Raw genomic sequence first — 21,530 nt, forward strand, 5'->3', positions numbered from 1 at the left:
GTCAGGAACTACACCTGAAGCTCGAGTTAAAAAAAAAAAAAAACAAGTTACAGAAGCCAAACATGCTGTTTTTTCATTTCATGTTTATTTTTCTTTTAAAAAGAAATGCTTACTAAACGCTTTCCTGTGCCATGATCCAGCTTTCTGTTTTCTGAATGATTTATGTTTTAATAAAACACTTAGATAGGTTAGATAATTATGTAAGATAATTTAGGTCATTTAAGAAGGTCAAACAAGTTTGCTTTTTTGGAGGGGAGGAGGAATGTACCTTTAAATATGTAACACTCAAACACAAATAAAACTAACCTGGCGCCTTCAGACCATAGGGTTCCCCTAAATTTATTTAACTTTAGTCTTTAGTTTCCCAAAGACATATTTTTTTTGTTTTCTTTTTTTAGCTCTGACACTTCTTTGTTTGTCCCCTGCCTGTCCGCTTTTCTCACCTGTTTAAGCCCACTCCCTACACAACAATCTGCCATGGTCAGGTGTAAGAACTGGACAGAAAGTAAGCGAAACACCGAAAGTTTTTTACAAATTATATGAGCTACTGGTTAAGATCACTTTAAAAGATTACAAAGAAGTCTGACTTCTTGGAAGAAATAAGGAAATGAGTGTCTGTTTAAAACATTTGCACGAGACAATATATTGTCTTTTTTTCTGATAAATAAAGAACAGCAGCAAAAGCAATCTAGCAAACCATTTTTCACACACCATTAGTTTTATTATTGAGCATTTCTGAGACACTCATATTCTCGTAAAACGCTGGGCTCATGTTTGCAGAGGCGACAGCAAGTAATTTATGATGGTTTGAGCAAAAATTTGTTTTTGAGAAAAAAACTTTTTTTTAATGAATTAAAGGGAAAAAAGTACTTGTCACCTTCAGACCATCAGATGATTATTTAATAACCAGTTAAAAGCATCAAAGTTACACTAAACAATACAGTTATGAAAGTTTTCTGACTATGCAAATGAACCTTTTGTTGATTTGTATAATTAGAGGATTACAGCTGTCACACTTTTCCACACCTACAGTATTTGTGTATTTTCTGAACAACTTCACAACAAGAAGTCAACATTAAATGCTTTTTTGTATATATATATATATATATATATATATATATATATATATATATATATATATTTACCCCCATAAAAAATGTTGACATGAATACAAACTCATATTTCATTAACCAACCAGCTAACCACAACTTAAACGTGTAACCTGAATAAGCTGCACAGTTCCAACCAGACTGGAGCCTTTTAATTATGACTACACCTTGTGTTCTTGTTTTTCTTCCTGCTGATGTAAAAGCAGCTTTATCATTAGTCAGAACAGGTGAGTCAGTTCATGTCTTATCACTTGAAAACAAGTTTCCTGAACACAGATCGAAGCAGCCTCCCTGATGCCCTGAAAGTTGCTCTCTGTCTGCGTGTTACTCATAGTCTGATGGCACGATCCCCCACACCCCGCACGATGAGACTTTGACCCCTCCGCTCCTTTTTTCTGCTGCACCTCTTGAGGTGTAAGATCTTTTTTTTATTGCTGCCATGTGGATTTACTGCTGGACTTAGAACTCAGCCCTTTAAGGACACTTGTGCAAAACAAGGGCCAGCAAATGTTCTGATTTGTATCAAAACACATTTGTTGCCGTGTTGCATAAGTTAACTTGGCTTGGTAAAAAAAACAACAACTTGCACGTAAGAGTGGACGGGCGAGACAAACAGCTCTGTCGAAAACAGGTTCATCCTGCAGCTCCAGTCCATTTCCTGCACACCTACAAACATCTTCTGTTTTTCTTACTTGTCACGTCCAGCGTCGAGAAAACAGTCTGCTTTACGGAAAGACGCACACGCTCTTCTTTTCCTGCTAAAATGTCAGAAACAACAGCTTTCACTGCGTACTGGAAGTCATTAACAATAATGGGCCTTTCTTTTAGATGTCTCAATGTCTCAGAGTATTTGTCATTTTATGATCAGTGCCCCGAAAATCTTTTTGAACAAGGAAGTCTTTGCATAACAAGAAACAAACACGTAGTTATCAGACCTAAGTGGAGGATTGTTGTGCAATCACTCACAGTTTTACTGTCTCTGAGTGCAAATAAAAATATGTCACTGAGTTATATTAAAATCACTTTTCATAAACTAAAAAGAAGTCTTAAAGTGCACTATATTGCCAAAAGTATTCGCTCGTCTCCCCTCACACACATATGACCTCCCATTCTTAATCCAGAGTTTAATCTGATGTTGGTCCACCCTTTGCAGCTCTAACAGCTTCAACTCTTCTGGGAAGGCTTTCCACAGGTTTAGGAGTGTTTATGGGAATTTTTAACAATTCTTCCAGAAGCTCATCTGTGAGGTCAGACACTGATGTTGGACAGAAGGCCTGGCTCTTAGTCTCTGCTCTAATTCATCTCAAAGTTGTTTTATCAGGCTGAGGTCAGGACTCTGTGCAGGTCAGTCAAGTTCTTCCTCACCAAACTCCATCATCCATGTCTTTGTGGACCTTGCTTTGTGCGCTGGTCTCCAAACTGTTCCCACAAAGCTGGGAGCATGAAACTGTCCAAAATGTCTGAAGCATTAAGAGTTCCTCTCACTGGAACTAACTCCTGTAAAACAACCCCGCACCATGATCCTCCCTCCACCAAACTTTACACTCAGCACAAAGCAGTCAGACAAGAACCGTTCTCCTGGCAGCAGCCGAACCCAGACTCGTGATTCATCCCTCCAGAGGACACGTCTCCACTGCGCTAGGGTCCAGTGGCAGCATGCTTTACTCCACTGCATCCAACGCTTTGGAAGGCTTGGCTTCAGCTGCTCGGCCGTGGAAACCCATTCCATGAAGCTCTCTCTGCTGTGTTCCTGAGCTAAAGGCCACATGAAGTTTGGAGGTTCTGCAGCTGCTGACTCTGCAGAACATTGGTCACCTCTGTGCTCCATGAGCCTCGGCATTCTCTGAGCCCGCTCTGTGATTTTACGTGGCCGAGTGGCTGTTGTTCCCAATAACTTTCATTTTGTTATAATCCCACTAACAGCTCACTGTGGAAACTTTAATCATGACTGGACTTATTGCACCCTATCACGGTACCACGCTGGAACTCACTGAGCTCCTGAGAGCGACCCATTCTTTCACAGATGGTTGTAGAAGCAGTCTGCATGTCTAGGTGGTTGATTTTATACACCTGTGGCCATGGAGGTGATTGGAACACCTGAATTCAGACGTTCAGAATCGTGAGGGAATCTTTTTGGCAATAGAGTGTAATTCAGCAGTAGTTCTTCTAGCTGCTTTAGACTGCCCTCTTCTGGTAAAAAGCTTTAAACAGAAAAAAATCTCTATATTTTATTTTCCCCTTGTTTAACCATGAAAATTAAAAGCTAAAAATATAATTTCTAGTTAAGAGTGAGCCCCAGCTGAAGAGACAGGTCATACAGAAAATGGGTTTATTTGTAATACAGCAGGATCTCGTCCTACATCACATACAGATGTCTCTATGCATCCAGCATTGAAACCATCACCATTTTTTTTTTTTTAAATCTACGTGTGTAACTATAACGGTACAGAATGAATCATCGGGAATATCTTTTCTTTTTCACATTTATTGTCATGGTTTTACAGACACAGTCTACATGAAAGTTTCTTTTAAACCCTAAACAAAATAAATAATAATAATAATAAAAATCTACCACCGATTATGGATCCAGGATACCAGCAAAACAAAATATAGTCTGTGACAAAACTTTAGGTGTGGTGCAAAACCTCCCTTTCTTGGGGCACAGAGAAATCAAAACAAACCAGTCTGAGTAAAGTTTTTAACACAATGAATACATGACTCAAAATCAGAACCAAACCAGCTGAGAGGAAACCAATCTGAAGTCGTCACTAAATATAAGGCCACATAAACCAAACGATTCATTTCTAAACAAACGCGAACAGCTGGTCGAGAAACATGCACTGATAGGTTGGAAAGGTGGACGTTCAGGTTGTGATACTGTTGCTTGTGTGTGAGCTGTAGCATCCACACATGGCACGAGGAAATAGCTTCATTGAGACGGAAAGTTTAGAGAATTTGCTGGTTTCGGTCTGTGGTGCAGTCATTCGGCTTCCGTTCAAAGAGAGAGAGAGAGAGAGAGACGGAGAGAGAGCCGTGGATGTGCTGATGAGCCTCAGGAAACTACGACACAAACATGTTGATCTGCTTACCCTGCTTTCCTTCACATAAATACGCAGACAAGTCGGCTGAGATGATGGACGTGAACAGAAACACGGCCACTTAAAGATTCTTCCACAATATTCACATTCCGTAGCACAGTTTTCAGAGACAGAATCGAGTTCTGCTAGACTACAAAACAATAAAAAAAACACAAGCGAGGGCGACCCGATGCAGTCTGAGCACTCAAGAAGAAGAAGAAGCAGCAGGCAGAAAGGTTTTTAAATAAATGCGCGCGTGCTGCTATATACTACTCTCACGTTTAAATGTCGCCGCCTTCGCTTTCTGCTTCCTGCTTCCTGCTGTGAGGACAGGGAGGAAAATCCACAAACGGCATCAGGCGCTGGCCCGGCTCTACGGATGGAGACGCGGGGAGCAAACGGGACGCATGCAGTGTCAGGCGATCAAGAGCGTGCTGCGCGTTTGAAATATTTTTAAAAAAAGAAGGGGCGGCCTCAGCGCTTCAGGTTGCCACACGGGGGAGTAGAAACCCAGCAAAGAATGCGGCGAGAAGTTCCTTCAACACAATTGATAATGCCTGAGCCGCTCACGCAGACACGAGGAGACGCGAGCACAAATTCAAACACTGAACGTGAGCGCCAAAGTGCTCAGTATTGCTCACAAACGGGAGTGGAGAACGAACCATTACCGGAAGCCTAGCGGTGGCATGAATCTGTGAGACGTGATTGTTCTCAAACATGGCTCTGTTACCCTGCAGGAAACAAGAAATAAACAACATCAACAAACAAAAAACACATCTTTGGATGGGTGACTTACAGGTAAAGCAATAAAAAAAACAAAAAAACAATAGCAACCAAAGAGAAAAGTCTCAGCACAGCACCTGGAGACCAACATACAGTACATTGCACCTAAGAACAAGTGGATGGAGAAAAAGCAAGTGTCTGTTGTGACTGCTTACAGTTAGTGTGTATAGGTGTGTGTGTGTGTGTGTGTGTGTGTAGTTAGATATGAACAGGAGAATTGCTCTTTTTTTCTTTTTTAAATAACCACAAAAACTAAATCAAACCTCCTCCTGACAAAGAATATTGTTTTATATGTATCAGTCATAATCCTTGAACCCAACCCGAACCTCCTTCCCCCTGAAAAGAAAGAAATTTAAATAATTAAAAGGGTTGGATCTGCTTTCTCCAGTCTCCCGCGCTCATTTTTTGTTCTTGAGTTGATTGGCCAGCCAGTCGAGGCCCTCGTACAGGCCGTCGCCGCTGGTGGCGCAGGTGGCCTGGATGTACCAGTTGCGGTGGCGGAGGGAGTGCAGGCCCAACTTGTCCGTGATCTCGGCGGCGTTCATGGCGTTCGGTAAGTCCTGTTGAAAGGGGAAGGAGAGTTTTGGAGAAACTGAGTTCAAATCTGACTGTGCTGAGGAGCTAAAACTGCATCCTTATTCTAACACATTTAATGTCACTTTTTTATTTTTAAACCGGTCCCAAACATCCCTCCCCTACGGAGCTCTTAATTATGGGGTTTAATAATAATTTCATAATTCAAAGCTTTGCTAAATGTGTTTTAACTTATCTAACGTGACTCTTTTTTTGTCCTTTTAACTCATAAAAAAATCTCCAAAAATAGATCAGCTGCAAGTCATCTTTAGTATTTGGTTTTGTTTAAAGACAAGGGTTTAGTTGTTAAATAAATAAATACTTTGGTGCTTAATTTAAAGCTGTATTTGACTTGATAATATAAATAGTTATGAAAGCTTAGAGCAGAACCTAAGCTGGAGACAGAACCAGAAAGCTCAGGGAGGCTCATCCTCTCAGTTCTGCTCTCCTGCGACATGCATGTGCAGAACGGTACCAATCACTTACCTGTTTATTGGCGAACACAAGGAGCACCGCATCCCTCAGCTCATCCTCTGCCAGCATCCTCATGAGCTCCTCTCGAGCTTCATTCACACGCTCTCTGTCGTTACTGTCCACCACAAAGATTAGACCTGCGACAGCAGAAAGTAAGGGTATTAAATACGTCATTTTTTTCTACAGAGGAAGGGAGGCTTTTATCGCTGCTGTCTGATTAGCTCTCATCATCACCCTGCGTGTTTTGGAAGTAGTGCCTCCAGAGGGGCCGGATCTTATCCTGTCCGCCCACATCCCACACAGTGAAGCTGATGTTCTTGTACTCCACCGTTTCCACATTAAACCCTGCGAAGAGGAGCAGCGTTAGCCAAAGTGAAAACTGGCTGTTAACGTGCGCAGATGCGAAACTCCCAACAACGCACCGATTGTTGGGATTGTAGTGACTATTTCCCCCAGCTTGAGCTTGTAAAGAATCGTCGTTTTCCCTGCAGCGTCGAGCCCAACCATCAAGATCCGCATCTCCTTTTTTCCTATCAGGCTCTTCAGCAGGTTCCCAAAAATGTTCCCCATGATTCAGACGAGCTTCTCGTGTTGTGGCTTTGGTCGTGGTGCTGCAGGCCTTGGAGCGATTTGTCAGTCGTCCTGCCGGGGCTGATAAATCAGGAGGGCTGAGAGAAAACAAAAATAGAACTTTTTTGTGACACCCATGTATGTATTGCTGACCTGAATCATTAAAACGGTAAACTAACAAACCAAAAAGATCCATCTTCTGCCTCCTCTTACCTTTATAAAACTGTACCTTACTAATCATAAACCCAAACGCTGCGTGACGGGAGCAGAGTTATCATCGCAGAGGGTGATAGAGATGCATGTCTGTGCCATGACTCCAGGCGACAGAGCAATCTGTTCGGACCGTTTTTCACTTTTTTTTTTAATTAATTTTTTCTTCTCCTTCAAATGTTCGGCTGCAACAGCGCCAAGCCCTCACAGCACACGCAACATGTCCTACATTAGCAGGCCTGGCTTCAGCGCATTTAACATGACCTTCGAACAGAAGACTGCATTTGAAAACAAAGGACCCAGTGTTCTTTAAAGGAGTGCATGTTGCCCTCCGCCTTTTTGTTACAGAATTTTAAACTTAAATCATCTTTTATCGAGAAGAGACGGAATTATAGCCGTTTTAGTCAAACCTCGTTAATCTGTCACAAGATCTGAGAGCCCTCAGAGAACGTGTTGAGTAAAACTGACCGAGTTATAGCCATTCTCGTGTTGGCTAAGGTCATTTAGCTGTGACAGCCATCTTGAATTGGGTTAACTATACATGTTAATGGGATCTATGTGAACGGACGTTAACTACTTTCTGGGACTTTCACTAAAATCTGCCCAGTGGTTCATGAAATATGTGACTAACAGTATTGCCGCTAAAGTTTTGAAGCTCTGCAACGTGCAGAGCTCAGAGGATGTGCCGAGGATGACCCTCAGCTACCAACACACAATCACATTAAGCATAAACTCTATGTCTTTGCGATCCGACAGCATGTTAGGATTTTAAAAGAGGGCGAAACAAACTGGGAGACTTTCATGAAATAGTGAGATGAACAAATGAATTTTCTACACGACAGAGAAACAAAATTAATGTCTGAGGTTCAAAATGAACTCATCCAAATCCCTTTAACTTTCTTTTGACCATTTCAAGTTATCAATATACCTCCAAATCTCCCAACACAGGCTGTTATATTAAAAAAAAAAAACTTATTCTATTAACATATCGTGAGGATTAGTGTTAAACTAAACGTGTAGAAGTCATTTTGATCTCAGTTATTATACCTGTGTCTTAGAAATAAAGTGAAATTATACAGTAAAAACAGATTGTTGTTTTAAGCATCCCCTGTCCATGGTGCTGCAGAGGAGGCTGCTTGGCCGGCTCCAGCTCCACTCAGGTGTTTCTGACCCCATCTTCCAGTGTGTTTGTCCTGAATGCAGCGGGGCCTGACCACCGTGTCCTCCCAGCTCCGGTGTCCCAGCTTTAGCTACCCACACATCCCGCCCGCCCCTGCTACTCATTACAGCTCGGCTCGCATACAAACACGTCGACGTTTCAGCTCAGTATTCGTGCCAATTTGCTTCAACTCTCGCGCAAATTAGCCTCGGGGGAGGTTTAGGCTTTTCGTGGCGCGTGAGCGACTGGATGTGACGGTTAGCGTCCCCGATCCACCCCATCCGCCGCTCCGTTCATCACCTCAGCGGGCATCCTGAGCCGCCGCCACCCGCGCCCCGGCCCCCCCCCCGCAGGTCGAAGCTGCCTCGGCCCGGCTGACACCGACTCTACGCGGCTACGACGAGACGCCTTTCCCCGGTACTCCTCCGTTTTACCTGCCGCCGGGAGCTTCGTGATGTGTACCGCGCTGGTGGTGCAGTCGGCGTCCCCACTTACCTTTAGCCGAGCGGTCCACTACTGAAGATCTCGCGAGACTTTCTCGACGGACAACATGGGATGTAAGTGAAATCTCGCGATACTACAAAGAAACCTATACGTTTCTGAAAGATGAACTTGAGCTCACGTACAGTTTATTTACAATTTTAATTTTAATCCATACCATTTGAGATTCTTCATCAAGATTCCTTTAACAGATATTTCAGCGATATGTTAGACAGATCCTAACAAAAAATATCTAAATCTTTTAACACTGTCTTTTTCAGATTACAAATCTGCATTTTTAAATGTTGTTTTTTTTCTCATGTAAAAAAAAATCTCTTGTTTGCTTTGTTGATTCGACACACATTTCCCCACTACTATTTATACAAAGATCTGATTAAATGATCTGTAAAACTGACTCAGTTATACCCATTTCTGTGTCAGCTAATATTGATTAGTTGGGGCAGCCATTTTGAATTGGATTGACTCTAAAAGTTAATCAGTTGTAGAGGCACATCCAATGTTTACTTTCTGGAAGTTTCATTAAAATCCATGAAGTGGTTCATGAGATATTTTGCTAACAGACAGCATTGACTCGAAATAGTTAATGGTAAAATTTTAAACAAAGATTTTTCTAACTCTTTTTGCTCTCAAAATGTGTGTTAGGGATCAGTTTTGGCTACTACGACATCAAATCTTGGGTCAGCGTGTGTAAAGCTGAGAGAGTTATAGCTATTTTTGTGTTTTTAAGGTCAGACAAAATTGTATGTTTGTGTTCCAACGCTTAAAAGTTTTGCTTTTTACATTCTTCATTTAGTCCAAACTTTGGCCTTATAGGTCCTGAAACAAGTTACCTACAAGTGGCCTCCATGAACACAAGTAGGTAAAAAAAAATGGGCTTCTGACAAGTCATTAATAACAAACCTGCAATAACACGTATAATATCTGAAATCTGTTCAGGCAGCAAGGTTTTAGAGCAGAGCCCATTTGTTCAACAGGGAAATCGTTGCAACAGAGCTCCTTTTTGTTCACAGTATTGATTAACAAGTGCTTTTCCAGTTGTCGCTGGTCAACATGGCCTATCAGCCGGCTTCCCACGCTCACGTCCCAGATGGCCTAATCCCAGCGGTGGCCGCGGCTCCAACCAAGATTACAACATTTACTTACAAAGCAGGAATTTAAGTTGATCTCTAACCGTTGGTCATGTCTTCACCGTGGCTCATACAGTCCAGGTTTTACCACTGACAACATAACTAACTGTGAAATCAGGCACTTTGTCTATAACACAAGTAGTTAATCAATAATAAATGTCCTGTTCAGTCACTGGTAGAATGCAACTAAGTACAACTACTTGGGCTTTTATGAGCAATTTAAATTTCAGAGCTTTGTTTCCTATTTTTACTTCCCCTCCCAAAAGAAATAATTTTGACATAAAGAGCTAAAATCCTTCACTGATTATCCAAAAATTGACAAGGAACTTTTAGTTAAGATACAACAGCATCATTATATGGTCTCAGCTTGGTAAATGTGTTTTTATTTTAAGACACTCTGATCATTTGGAGGCTATGCTGTTGGATTTGTTTGTACTTTGAGAATATTTCTGACTGATTTACTTGCCTTTGTATTTTCTGTCCTACAGATTCCTCAGTTGTCCTTGCGTCCAGCTCCACACACACCTGTTCATTCAGCGAACTCGTCTTTAATCGGTAATTATCCTCCTCGTATTCCTGTTTATTTTTTGTACTGAACTCATTGTCAGATTGTATGTTTTACTTTACGTCTCTTATAGGTTTCCTGTTTGATGTGTTGAGTTTAGTTAATAAAGCGTCCCTTTGTTCCTGTACTGACATCCTGTTTGTCTGCGTTTGGGTCTGTTCAGAAGTCACAGTTTCAGTCGTGAGGCTCCGTGATTGAGTCACTTTGAGTCGCGAAGCTACTTTCAGTTGATTGAGAATCTAAAATTAGAGCAATTTCTATAATCAGCCTGTTTTATAGTTAGCTTGACCTTTGAATAATAAAAGTGAAATATAAAATCTATATTAATGCACAAGTAGCCTAACAATAAACATGATTTAATACATAAAATAATGATATATTACATAAACATCTGAGTCACAAATGTAATTTTCTTGTATTTTACAGCGTCCTGATTGTACTATTATACTATTTACGAATGTAACACTATAATTGCAGGACTTTTGTTATAGCCTACTGCCTAAATGTGAATGTTTTTGTCTGTGTATGTGTGTGTGAGTGTGTGTCTGTTATCAAGAACGTAATCACTGCATGTGCATCTACAACTGATTACCTTCTGGAGTCAAGATTTGACCGGATATGTAAACGTATCTAATAAATAAAACCAAATATCAAACACTGTGATGCAGCATATCCCGCTATATTTCAGAAAGTGTGAATATTTGTGGGACACAACAAAATAACAAATTCTGAGAGGCATCACCACTGTTTCATTAAAACACTAGAAATTAACTTTCGAAGTTTATCAAGAGTTAAATTTTCATGATTCCATTTAGATTATTTTAGCCCATATTTTAGATATGTGTTTTATGACTGTGTAGTTTTGTGTTCACATGTTGTAAAGCACTTTGAATCGCCTTGCTGCTGAAAAGTGCTATATAAACAAATTTGACTTGACTTGACTTAAATAAAAAAAAGGTCACCAAAATTAAAGGATCTGTATGCTAATATGCAAAACATCCGATTCCTGTATCACGTTTTAACTCAAACAAAATCAGATTAGAAGCTTATGACTATTTTTAAATATGTAACAAATTTCAACCCACTGAGAGGCTGTTATGAAACGATTTTTCTGTGTAATGCAATGAAAATACTGCAAATTCGGGAAATGATCAAGCGGTTTCCAGAACCGAGTGACACTTGTGCAACATTTTAATCTGCAGACGTGGTGCATGAGAGCAATAACACAAACAAGCACTGGGGGACATGATTATGAAAAAGTGGTTTGGATGAAATAAATTTATTTTTATGTTGACTTATCAGATGGTGATGGTTGTGTCAACCACTCAGACTCTTGTAATATTCAATGGACATTAAGATTGTGGTGAAGGAGCTAAAATAATAATAAAAAAAACAGATTTAAAAAGAGAAGCAAACAAGTTGTCCTACCAGCTAATCCTGGCGCAGTGGAGGAAGTGGGTTTGAGCTTCACTTTGCTCACAGCTGAGTCATCAGTGTCTGTCTCGTTGCTGTGTAAGTTTTCAGACTGTCTGCTCAGTCAGGTTTAAATTTAAAGAACTTCTTTCGTGTTCCTGCCAAGCCAACGAGCCACAGGTGAAGACAGATTAAACTGTTCAAGGAATAAAAACTGCTGCGTGTAACTGATCAGCATCTGTGAAAATATACGTTTCATTTCCAGTTTAGCTTTAAGTTAAACTTTCACAAGATCCACGAGCAGTAAATGCATTTATTAGTGAACCATGTAGACACATGAACCACAGTGTGCCATTACTGTCTCATTTTCTCTCGTCAGAATCATTTACCTCCTGCTAACAGGCAGTCTGTTCGCTGACTGGTTTTATGACAGTCTTATGACTTCTGCCCGAGGAATTACAGGAGCAGCAAAGGATCAAAGTTGAAGACGTGTTAAAGTAACTACTGAAGCATTCAACTTTAAAGCTCCTTATTGTTGTCTTTATTTGTCATCGTTTAGCTCACTACTGTACATAGATTTTCCCCCCTCTCCACTGACATAACAATTCTAACGGATCAATCGTTTCTATTTCAAAACTAATGACACGGTGTAAAAAAATAAAGAAAAAGTGCTGCATTAACAGAAATTTAATTCCAAAACTTATTCATTTTCTTTACTGAAGTGAAATAAAGACAAGTCTGGTTTTAGGGTGGCTTTTTTTTCTTTTGATTGATAATCTGTTTATTGTAATGTGAAAATTTGCCACAACATGAACTGCATGGACTATTAAATACACTGCTCTGGTACCTACAAGAGGTTCTGCAATGTGCAAAACTGTGTTTTCACAATTTCCGTTGATGTTTTTGCTTTTAAGAATTTGCTGATTAAAAGTACTTCTCCATAAATCATACTTATTATCTAAAGAGCAGGGCTCTCTTTGACAATGCTCACAGGATTTGCAGACGATCTTATAGGTATTTTGCAGACTTGTTGATGATACCCTAAAGTTACTGTGTGAAAATTTATCAGTGAATTCAGTTCATCTGTCGCTGAGCAAATACATGACAAAAAGCAATTCACTTTTATTGGGACACCCAATATATATATATATATATATATATATATATATATATATATATATATATATAAGTTTACAAATACAACAATTTATATATAAAAGTAAACTGGACACAAGTGCTTGTTTCTAGTGAGAGATGGTGTGAACTCTTGTGGGCCCCCGTCCATCTTTGCAGGGGCCGTTGTATGTCACATCTCACAGCGGGTGTCCAGATTAGACGATTCTCTTAACTGATGATTAACTTCAGAGACACATAGTGAATTGAAGTTAAGTCAGGAGAATCTATAGTGTGTGTTATTGTGATATGTGATGCTGGAGGTGCTGCTTCTATGTTAATTTTGTGTTTTAGACCTTATTTTTGTACCAGTGTTCTGCACTGAATCCTCCTACTACTGTTATTTTTCTATTAATAACAGGAATGTGGACTTTTTTTTTTTTTTGCAAAAGAGGAACAGCTGTAGCTTCAGTTTTTTTCCACATGGCATGTTTATGTTAATTTAATTTTTTTGTCACAAGTATTTTGTTGTGCAATATTATTTTGGCATTTTAATTAGGTAATGCCTTGAGTAATTATCTATATTATTAGTTGCAGAACTTTAATAATTTTAAGTTCCAATCTGTCTGTGTTTAGGGGAGCAGAAGTTAATGTGAAAAAAACAAACAAACAAAAAAAAGTCACAGTCCCACCGTTAAATAAAGCATTTAATTAAATAAACTGGAGCTTTCCTGTCCCAGCAGCACAAATGATACCAAACTAGAAAATAAGGTTACAGTAGTAAGACACCATAAATAAAAACATTTAATGTACCTTTCTTATAAAACAATCCCTGGTAATAATTATGGAATCACCACTTTTGGAGGATGCTCTTTGTTTAATTTTGTATAAAAATATAAACCACAGACACACCATACAGCTACCATGTTTTCAAAATCCCAATCTTCTGGCTTTAAACACTAAATTTTAAAAAAGGAAATATACATGTTGTAGTCAGTCACAGTTGCTTTTTTTTAGATGGAGTAGAGGGAAAAAAAGATGGACTCCCTCTGTACTTTGCAGCTCTAAAACAAACACCTGCATCAGATTAAATCTGCTAATTAGTCCTCAGTTAAAGAGTCTCACACCTCAGAGAGCTGCTGCACAAAGTGGGCTGATATGAATCATGGCTCTGACACCAGAGATGTCAGCTGAAACAAAGGAGAGGACTGTGAAACGTCCTCAAGAAGGTAAATCTGTAAAACATGTAGATCTGGGCCTGCATTTCAGGTCAGTCATTCCATCTTCAACAAATGCCAAAGTTCACATTAAATATCTTGGACACTTTTCTTATTCCAGGGTGTTCGGTGACAATGGCTTCATGTTTTCAGAACGAGAATGCATCTTGTCACAGAGCAAAGGACGTGAAAACTTTCCTTCAACAAAGGTGTGGCCTGCAAATAGGCCGGATCTCAACCTGGCTGATAATCTCTGGTGCAAATTGTATAAAGTGTTTAATGACAAGACCCAACAGCAGTGGGAGACAGCTGGAGCCAGACTGATGAAGAGTACTGTTTGTCATCACTGTGGGTCCACGCCTCAGAGAATTCAAGCTGTTAGAAAAATCAGAAATGGGGCAACAAAGTACTAATGGCTCAGCGCTTTTCCTTATGATTTCATCATTTCTTTCCCCTCAAATTTGAGTGATTCCATACTTTTCTCCTCTGTTTGATGTTAAAAAAAGCAGTTGTGACTGTCTGCAACACTTATATCTCTTTATTTTTTATTGTTTCTTAGCCCCAGAAGATTAGAGTTTTGAAAAATTATAGCTTTAAACTGACAGAGCATCTTCCCAGAGTGGTGGTTTGAATATTACAGTGTAATGATGTGTGACCGGGTGTAAGGCCGGTCTGTGGGCCGGAGCCGCACGGCAGCGCCCCCTGGCGCCTCGGCGGAGCACAGCCTCCCAGCCGCGGCAGCCTGACGGGATGCTGCCGGAGGAATGTTTGAGGCGGGCTCTTCGGGGGGACCCAGGTGCTGGGACGACGGGCTGCTAGTCCTTATCTCCGCGGCGTTGCAACACATCAGTGCTACCTGCTGCTGAGCCATTTTCTGCGACGCACGGAGCCACTCTGCTGCTGCTAGAAGAAGAAGGGGGGAAAAAGAAGAAGAAGAAGAAGAAGCTACTCGGAAGTTAACCAGATGGCAGCTTCTCCCGTGAAGTTCACAATGAAAGCGGGCGCGTTTCTGCTCCTGCTCGCCGCCCTCTCCTCCCGTGGAGCCGCTCAGGTTGAAGACGACGCGTCGGAGGAGCTGCAGGTGGAGACGCTGGTGAGTGGTGGCACTCTGGGACACCGTCGGCAGGGCTGCGGGGACGAGACATCCGTAACACCGCATGCAATCTCCCTCTGAACTCTTTAGGTGAAGCCCGAAACTTGCTCCGTACTCTCCAAAATGGGAGACACGCTGCGGATCCACTACACGGTAAGTCCCAACACGCACCCGGCGCGCGTTCATCTCCACGAAATATAACCCCCNCCCCCCCCCTCACCACACACACAAACACACCCCAAACCCATCTGTCTGAGGAGGATTTTTCTTTTCCCCTCACATAGAAAAAAGGGACAGGTCCGGACCAGCCCAGTCGGTGACGAGTTGTAGATGTGGCACCGTCTGCAAGCAGCATGTGGAGCTCCGCGCGCTGCTCCTCTGAGGCGGAACAGTAAAAAATAAGCCTCGGGCGCTGATTCAGAGGGTTTCTGATGGACAGGCTGGACATATTGTAGTTCAATGTGTCTGTGTGGTTCATGTGTCCACTCTGGTGTCCCCCACCGACCCGTGGGACAGATGGGACAGTGAAACACGTCAGCAGGAACAGCTCGTGTCTTTGCACGTTTTATGGAGGGGAGATCATGGCTTTCAGTCACTTCTAGTAATCCTTTTTTTTTTTTCTGTAAAAGCAGCAAAGTGGGTCAGATTTGACACCCACCACTGCTTCTCCTGTGTCCATATTTCAGACAGATATTTCACCAACAACAACAAAGACTTTCAGTTTTTTAAATGTAAATACAGTACCCCAGTATCAACTATACATGCTCAAATACATATAAATACACCACTGAGTATCAACTGAGAGGTGAATTATCTCAAATAAAAAGAACAAATTTCTTAAACCAATCAGGACTCCTTGGATGAATGCATATCCCCCGCCGCCTTTCGTTAACCTTAGATCGTCCTGTGTTAAAGTTGCAGCCGTTTTGGTCAAACCCTCCAGTGCTGTGAGAGGTCGCGCTCACAGCGTGTGTTTTGAATGACTCTCACCTACCACCACATCAAACTTTAGCTCGATAACTGCAAAACTGAAGTGACTTATCTGTGGTGGCCATCTTTCTGTGGGTTTGCTCCAGCATGTAATGAGGTTAATTAACGTCCAGTGATCATTGCTGAAAATTTCGTCAAAATTCATCAGATATTTATATTTATAGATAGATCATATTTGCTCTCTAGGTGTTTGGATACCAGCTTGTTGGTACAATATTAATACATTTTCTTTGTAGAATAGTAGTCTATTGTTGTATCAATTAGTATTCAAGCGTATTACTCAAGCTTTATCTTTAGTTTTCCTTATTGACTCTAAAAGATTTAAAGTTTTTAAAATACATTTATGACTTCATGAATTTGAATGTGTAAACTTATTATATTAGAGTTATAAAAAGAGAGTTACCAGCACATCTTAGTTTTCTCCAAAAGAACAAAATAGCTTAACAACAGCTGTAAAGCTCTCTTCTGTGTTTTTAATTCACAAAAAGAGTAATGAGCTGGTAATTACGTTGTATTTTACCATCATTAATCACAGACTTGAGGGTGAATTTTTCCCTGCAAACAAACTGAATAAAGTGTCAGACTATTTCTTTATAAGCACAATGAAAAATAAAATGGCTACAATTTGCATGATTACTCTAGTATATATATATATATATATTTTTTAAACTGCCTCTGAGGTTTCAGAGTTTCTCATCCTCACTTGTTGAATTCTTTGCCGATCAGGGGAAACTGGTGGACGGGAAGGTGATTGACTCGTCTCTGTCCAGGGATCCTCTCGTTGTGGAGCTGGGGAAGAGGGCGGTTATTGCCGGTAAGCTAACAAGTAATCACACGTCTCTGCAGGCTGCGGTGCCCGGGCCGTAACACTTAAAACTTGCTCACATTTGAAATCAGGGCTGGTGGTTTTTTGTCAGAGAACGTGCTGCTTTCGCTGACTGTGATTCTCTTCCCAGGTCTGGAACAAAGCTTGATTGGCGTGTGTGAAGGGTGAGTGGGAAAAGGCAGCGAAGAAGTGAAGAAAGACTTCACATTTATTCAACATAATAGGGAACGTTGCTTTTTTCAGAAGAGAACATCCTTCTCGTTTTCTCATTCAGGCAAAAAATCAAAGCCACTATTCCTTCTCATCTTGCTTACGGAAAAAAAGGTTACCCTCCTACGATTCCAGGTACTCGACCCATGCCCTCAAAAACCCCCATAAAGAATGGGTTAGGTGTTTGATCAATATGATACCAGCATCTATTTTTATAATAAAAAAATCAGTTTTTTTTTGTGTGTGGATCGTTTGCAACAAAAATAGTTTATAATCAATCAGTTTTAGTCTATATTTTGTTACATACACAGATTTACTTACACACATATATTTTTATATAGACATGAGTGGGAGTTTTAAGGAAAAACAAGATTGGGCAAAATGCCGATTCTTCCCTTTTTGCATTTTTATGTTTATTATTTGCTGTCAGACACAAACATTTCATGTGCAGAGATAACCGTGCTGTGTCTGCGTCAGGTGATGCTGTCCTGCAGTTCGAGGTGGAGGTGATCTCTCTGTCACAACAGACGCCATGGCAGAAGATGACCAACGACGTGTTCCCCCTCGTGTGTTTGGCTCTGGTGCCCACGCTGCTCGGCTTGGTGGGACTTTACCTCTACAAAAAGGCCAGCGCCCAGAAGCCGAGCAAAAAGAAGGCCAAAGATAAGAAGATCAAGAAGAAATAAGGAACAAGGCACAAGGCACGGAACTCTCTCAATAAACTTTTTAAATGATCGTGTTCGTCGTGTCGTTTCAGTCGCAGAACATGTTTTTTTTTAATAAGTGTTTTGTGACAAGGATATGTCTGTTTTATTTAAATTTTGGTGAAGTACTTTAAAAGTATTTGCTGTAATTTACCAGCCTTGTTAACATTTATTTTGCACTCTGTGTTGGTCCAAAGCCTGTTATAGTGTAAGAATTTATACCACTGACAGACACATTGTCATTTTGTGAACATGACAAACTTCTAGTTGATTTTTTTTTTTTTTGTTTTGAGTGGCAGATTTCAGATGAAACAGCTGTGCCAGAATAATATTAAACCATTTACATCTCTGTTCTACTCTTGTGTAGCCAGCCGATAAGCAAAACTTGTTGATGCGAGCTGTTAACAAACATCAAGGATCAGAATTAAATAGGATAGCAGTACAATGTGAGACGCATTAATGCAATGTTTGAGCTGCAGGTGGCATTAACGTTAGCAATGAGCAGATTATTGTAAACCGGGTTTGCAAAGAGGCCATTTATTCTTTATATCAACTGGATGCAGTCAAAATGAAGAGAATGAGATTTTATAATCAGTTTTATACATAAATGTAAAGAAATGTGGATCAGCACACATCAGTATCTGTATCAGGTGGGCATGTAAGTAATGAACATAGAGATTCTGTTATTACAATAAATTTGTACGTCTCTCACGTGTATCAAGTATAATTCAGGCAACAGCTAGTTTGCATATAAGCACAGAAGAAATGCTTTAGTTCAGTCAAATGAAGGACTGTTGAACGCCTCACTGACATAAAACAGAATAATTCCTCCATGATGGCTGTTTTATATGAGAAACATCCCTAATCAGATTGACAAGATTTATCACAAGGATAAATAGGTAAAAAAAGATAAAACAATTAATTTTATTAATTTCAATCATTTAATTTTGGATATGCTATCATGTTATATCTCTACGTTTCAGTCATAAAATTTAAGTATTTTTAAGTTGCCAGTTCTTTAATGAGAAGAGAAAAACCGGAAGTGCATTTATTTTAGTCTCTGTGCTGTATCCTTCCGCGAGTTAAGAAATAAAATCATTTAATCTTGCTTGAAAAGAATAATTGCATGAATCCTCCTATTCACTCATGTCATCCTATTTTCTGAAATCTTTTTGATAGTGATCAAAATAAAACAAACGAAACCTTGTATATATATGTATTTAAAAATATAGGGCGGGGCGGACTTTTTTTTTTTTCATTTGTCGCGGTGCAACCTCTTCCGGTCCTCTTTCCAGCTTCCCGTGCAACATGGTGAGTGTGTTTCACTGACGGCGGCAGGGAAAAAACAATAAATATGTATTTTACTTGAATAGTCAGACCCCGGTAGCGTATTTTGGACGTTATGAAGACATAGCGCACACATAACGCAAAGAACAGACGTATAAAATCACTTGAGGCGGATGAAAAATGAGTTTGGGCCTAATGCTAACAGCTAGCATGCTAGCCGTTTTGTGCATGTGTTCCGTCTGATGTAGCCGAAGATACTGTCGCAACTAACGTGAGCTAAGACCAAGTAAACCGATATAAATACAAATGTGTATGTTGTAGTACTTTCAGGGAGGTTAGTTTAGTAATGTGGAGATGCATAGTTTTATCGTGGGTTTAGTAATGGCGCTAGGTCCAGGAGACCGCAACCATAGCATACAGATCAGTATTATCGGTCAATAAATTTGTTGAACAAGACAATAGTTCAACAAAGTATACTGTTTTATACTATAGTGAATTAATTAATAGTGTTGTATAATGGTGATCTGTCTATGGCTCATTTTGTGAGGTTTAAAGGCGGTTTTAAAACTCTGGCAGTCAGTAAATGTAACATTCCTCAGTAAAAGTGAAGTATAATTTTCTAGTTTGCCATCACAATATTGAGTTTATTGCTTAGTGACAAGCATTAATATCACACTGTAGGAAAGTTGGTGTTGAAGACCTTTGTGTTGGTGCTTCCCTGAAATGTTGAGGTTTACATTTTACTGTCAATAATAAATCGTCAAATCTGGGTCCTGTACTTTAAAGTTATAAAGCCAAATGGCAACTCTTGCTTGTGTGGGTTTGAGTACAGCATTTGTAAAAACAATACATTTCTCTGCTGTTTTACAGACCAAGAAGAGGAGAAATAACGGTCGTGCCAAGAAGGGCCGTGGGCACGTGCAGCCCATCCGCTGCACCAACTGCGCCCGCTGCGTCCCTAAGGACAAGGCCATTAAAAAGTTCGTCATCAGGAACATCGTGGAGGCGGCGGCCGTGAGAGACATCTCAGAGGCCAGCGTTTTTGACTGTAAGTGTGTTCTTATGGACCTGTGTGCTTTTAAACCTTTGTATAATGATATCCAACATCAACCTGATGAATTAGATTGAAGGCTATCTTTGCTTGCAGTGAAGATTGTGCAGGTAGAAGCTACAAATGTTTAATTGTATTTGTATTTGTTGTGCCGTCTTCGTATTCTGGTATCTGATCCTGATGTCTAATGTTCTCCACTCCGCAGCATACGTTCTGCCCAAGCTCTATGTGAAGCTGCACTACTGTGTCAGCTGTGCCATCCACAGCAAGGTAGTGAGGAACCGCTCCTGTGAGGCCAGGAAAGACCGCACCCCACCACCAAGATTCAGGCCCACTGTGAGTAAAATTTATCCTGTTAGCTGTCAGATCCTTTCAGATCAACAATAAAGTCCAATCAATATTTGAAGGGTTAATCAAAATGGCTCACAGGCCAAACTACATGTAGCTTATTTGAGATGACCATTTATTACATAAGTCCATATGTCTGCAGTGTGAGCCATGTAATCTAAAATTAATTTATTTTTTTACAGGCTGGTGCACCAAGAGCTCCCCCAAAACCCATGTGAAGCAGAATCTGAAGATGCTGTACACCTAATAAAAGAAAATAAAAAGTCTTTACAGCTTGTATGGTTTGTCTTGAATTTGTGGTTGTAGGAAAGAACGGTTACTCATTTTTATTTATTTTTTATTTGAAGTAGACTTTTACAGTACAAAACTTACAGTAGTTAAGGGTCAAATTACGCAGATGCATAATTACATATATTTAAAAAAGCTTTGCTGTTATTTAAAGCACTATTAGACAAAAGTGAGGCTTTTAAAGCTACCAAAACAGTAGGAGACAAATGATGCACCGAAGGAAAACACAAAGCTTGGATTCTTTTTTTTTGGAAGTATAATCTCGAACTGGAGTTTCCATTTCGTTTCCCTCGAGATCAGCACAGAGATAATCAGATGTCGGCTCAGGGAGAAATGGCTTTGGTACATTTATCACGGTAAGCATATAAATATTAAACCTTCCCAACAATGCAGAACTTTTAACCTGTGGACAAGTTCCCCAAGAGGAAAAACTGGGATGCAAGTTTTTTTGTACGTTTCCTAAAAGGTAAACTAAAAGTCCTGTTGGTTAACAAGACTTCAGTTTAGGAAAAGTATCACTGGTTGTGTTAAAGCAGAATTTCAGCCCAATCTGCTTCAACACCATCCAGGTTTTTATAAAGAACTGCAGCTGATCAGAAATACCAACTAAAGGCACAGAACTATAATTACACAAATCAAGCAGAAAGGATTCTGGCTTTAAACAGGAACACAGTGAATGAAGCATTTTTCTGTGGAAAGGAGTGGATTTTAAATGTTGTCTTCCTAATAGTTGAAGTCAGCAGATGTTTTTAATGTTTGCAGAATGCTGTCCTTTTAGCTTGATGATTCACAAACCTAAATCTGATTTCTTGTGAGAAAATAATTTTTGTTCTCAAAGTGAA

The 21,530-nt window shown here is 40.1% G+C and overlaps 3 protein-coding genes across 5 annotated transcripts; 2 read left to right on the forward strand and 1 right to left on the reverse strand.

The window, feature by feature from the left end:
• Positions 1 to 4,326: 4,326 nt before the first annotated feature.
• Positions 4,327 to 10,176, reverse strand: arf3b (ADP-ribosylation factor 3b). 3 transcript variants are annotated; one of them, XM_037975530.1, is made up of 5 exons: positions 10,050 to 10,176; positions 6,439 to 6,684; positions 6,251 to 6,361; positions 6,029 to 6,153; positions 4,327 to 5,529 (listed from the first exon to the last, which is right to left on the reverse strand). In XM_037975530.1, the coding sequence occupies exons 2-5, from the start codon at positions 6,584 to 6,586 to the stop codon at positions 5,368 to 5,370; spliced, it is 546 nt and encodes a 181-aa protein (XP_037831458.1). In that variant the 5' UTR covers positions 6,587 to 6,684; positions 10,050 to 10,176; the 3' UTR covers positions 4,327 to 5,367. The 3 variants fall into 3 exon arrangements, with proteins under 3 accessions (XP_037831458.1, XP_017271496.1, XP_017271495.1); XM_017416007.3 differs by lacking the exon at positions 10,050 to 10,176 and adding an exon at positions 8,451 to 8,475; XM_017416006.2 differs by lacking the exon at positions 10,050 to 10,176 and adding an exon at positions 8,390 to 8,461.
• Positions 10,177 to 14,605: 4,429 nt separating this feature from the next.
• Positions 14,606 to 17,745, forward strand: fkbp11 (FKBP prolyl isomerase 11). Its single transcript, XM_017415747.3, has 6 exons — positions 14,606 to 14,984; positions 15,075 to 15,137; positions 16,701 to 16,788; positions 16,931 to 16,964; positions 17,075 to 17,145; positions 17,488 to 17,745. Exons 1-6 carry the CDS (start codon positions 14,856 to 14,858, stop codon positions 17,694 to 17,696), a joined length of 594 nt encoding a protein of 197 aa, XP_017271236.1. The 5' UTR covers positions 14,606 to 14,855; the 3' UTR covers positions 17,697 to 17,745.
• Positions 17,746 to 18,331: 586 nt separating this feature from the next.
• Positions 18,332 to 20,677, forward strand: LOC108235685 (40S ribosomal protein S26). The gene is made up of 5 exons (XM_017415832.2): positions 18,332 to 18,372; positions 18,947 to 19,025; positions 19,872 to 20,049; positions 20,258 to 20,388; positions 20,583 to 20,677. The coding sequence occupies exons 1-5, from the start codon at positions 18,332 to 18,334 to the stop codon at positions 20,616 to 20,618; spliced, it is 465 nt and encodes a 154-aa protein (XP_017271321.2). The 3' UTR covers positions 20,619 to 20,677.
• Positions 20,678 to 21,530: the final 853 nt, after the last annotated feature.

Source organism: Kryptolebias marmoratus, linkage group LG4, assembly GCF_001649575.2.
Source record: "Kryptolebias marmoratus isolate JLee-2015 linkage group LG4, ASM164957v2, whole genome shotgun sequence".
NCBI lineage: Eukaryota > Metazoa > Chordata > Actinopteri > Cyprinodontiformes > Rivulidae > Kryptolebias > Kryptolebias marmoratus.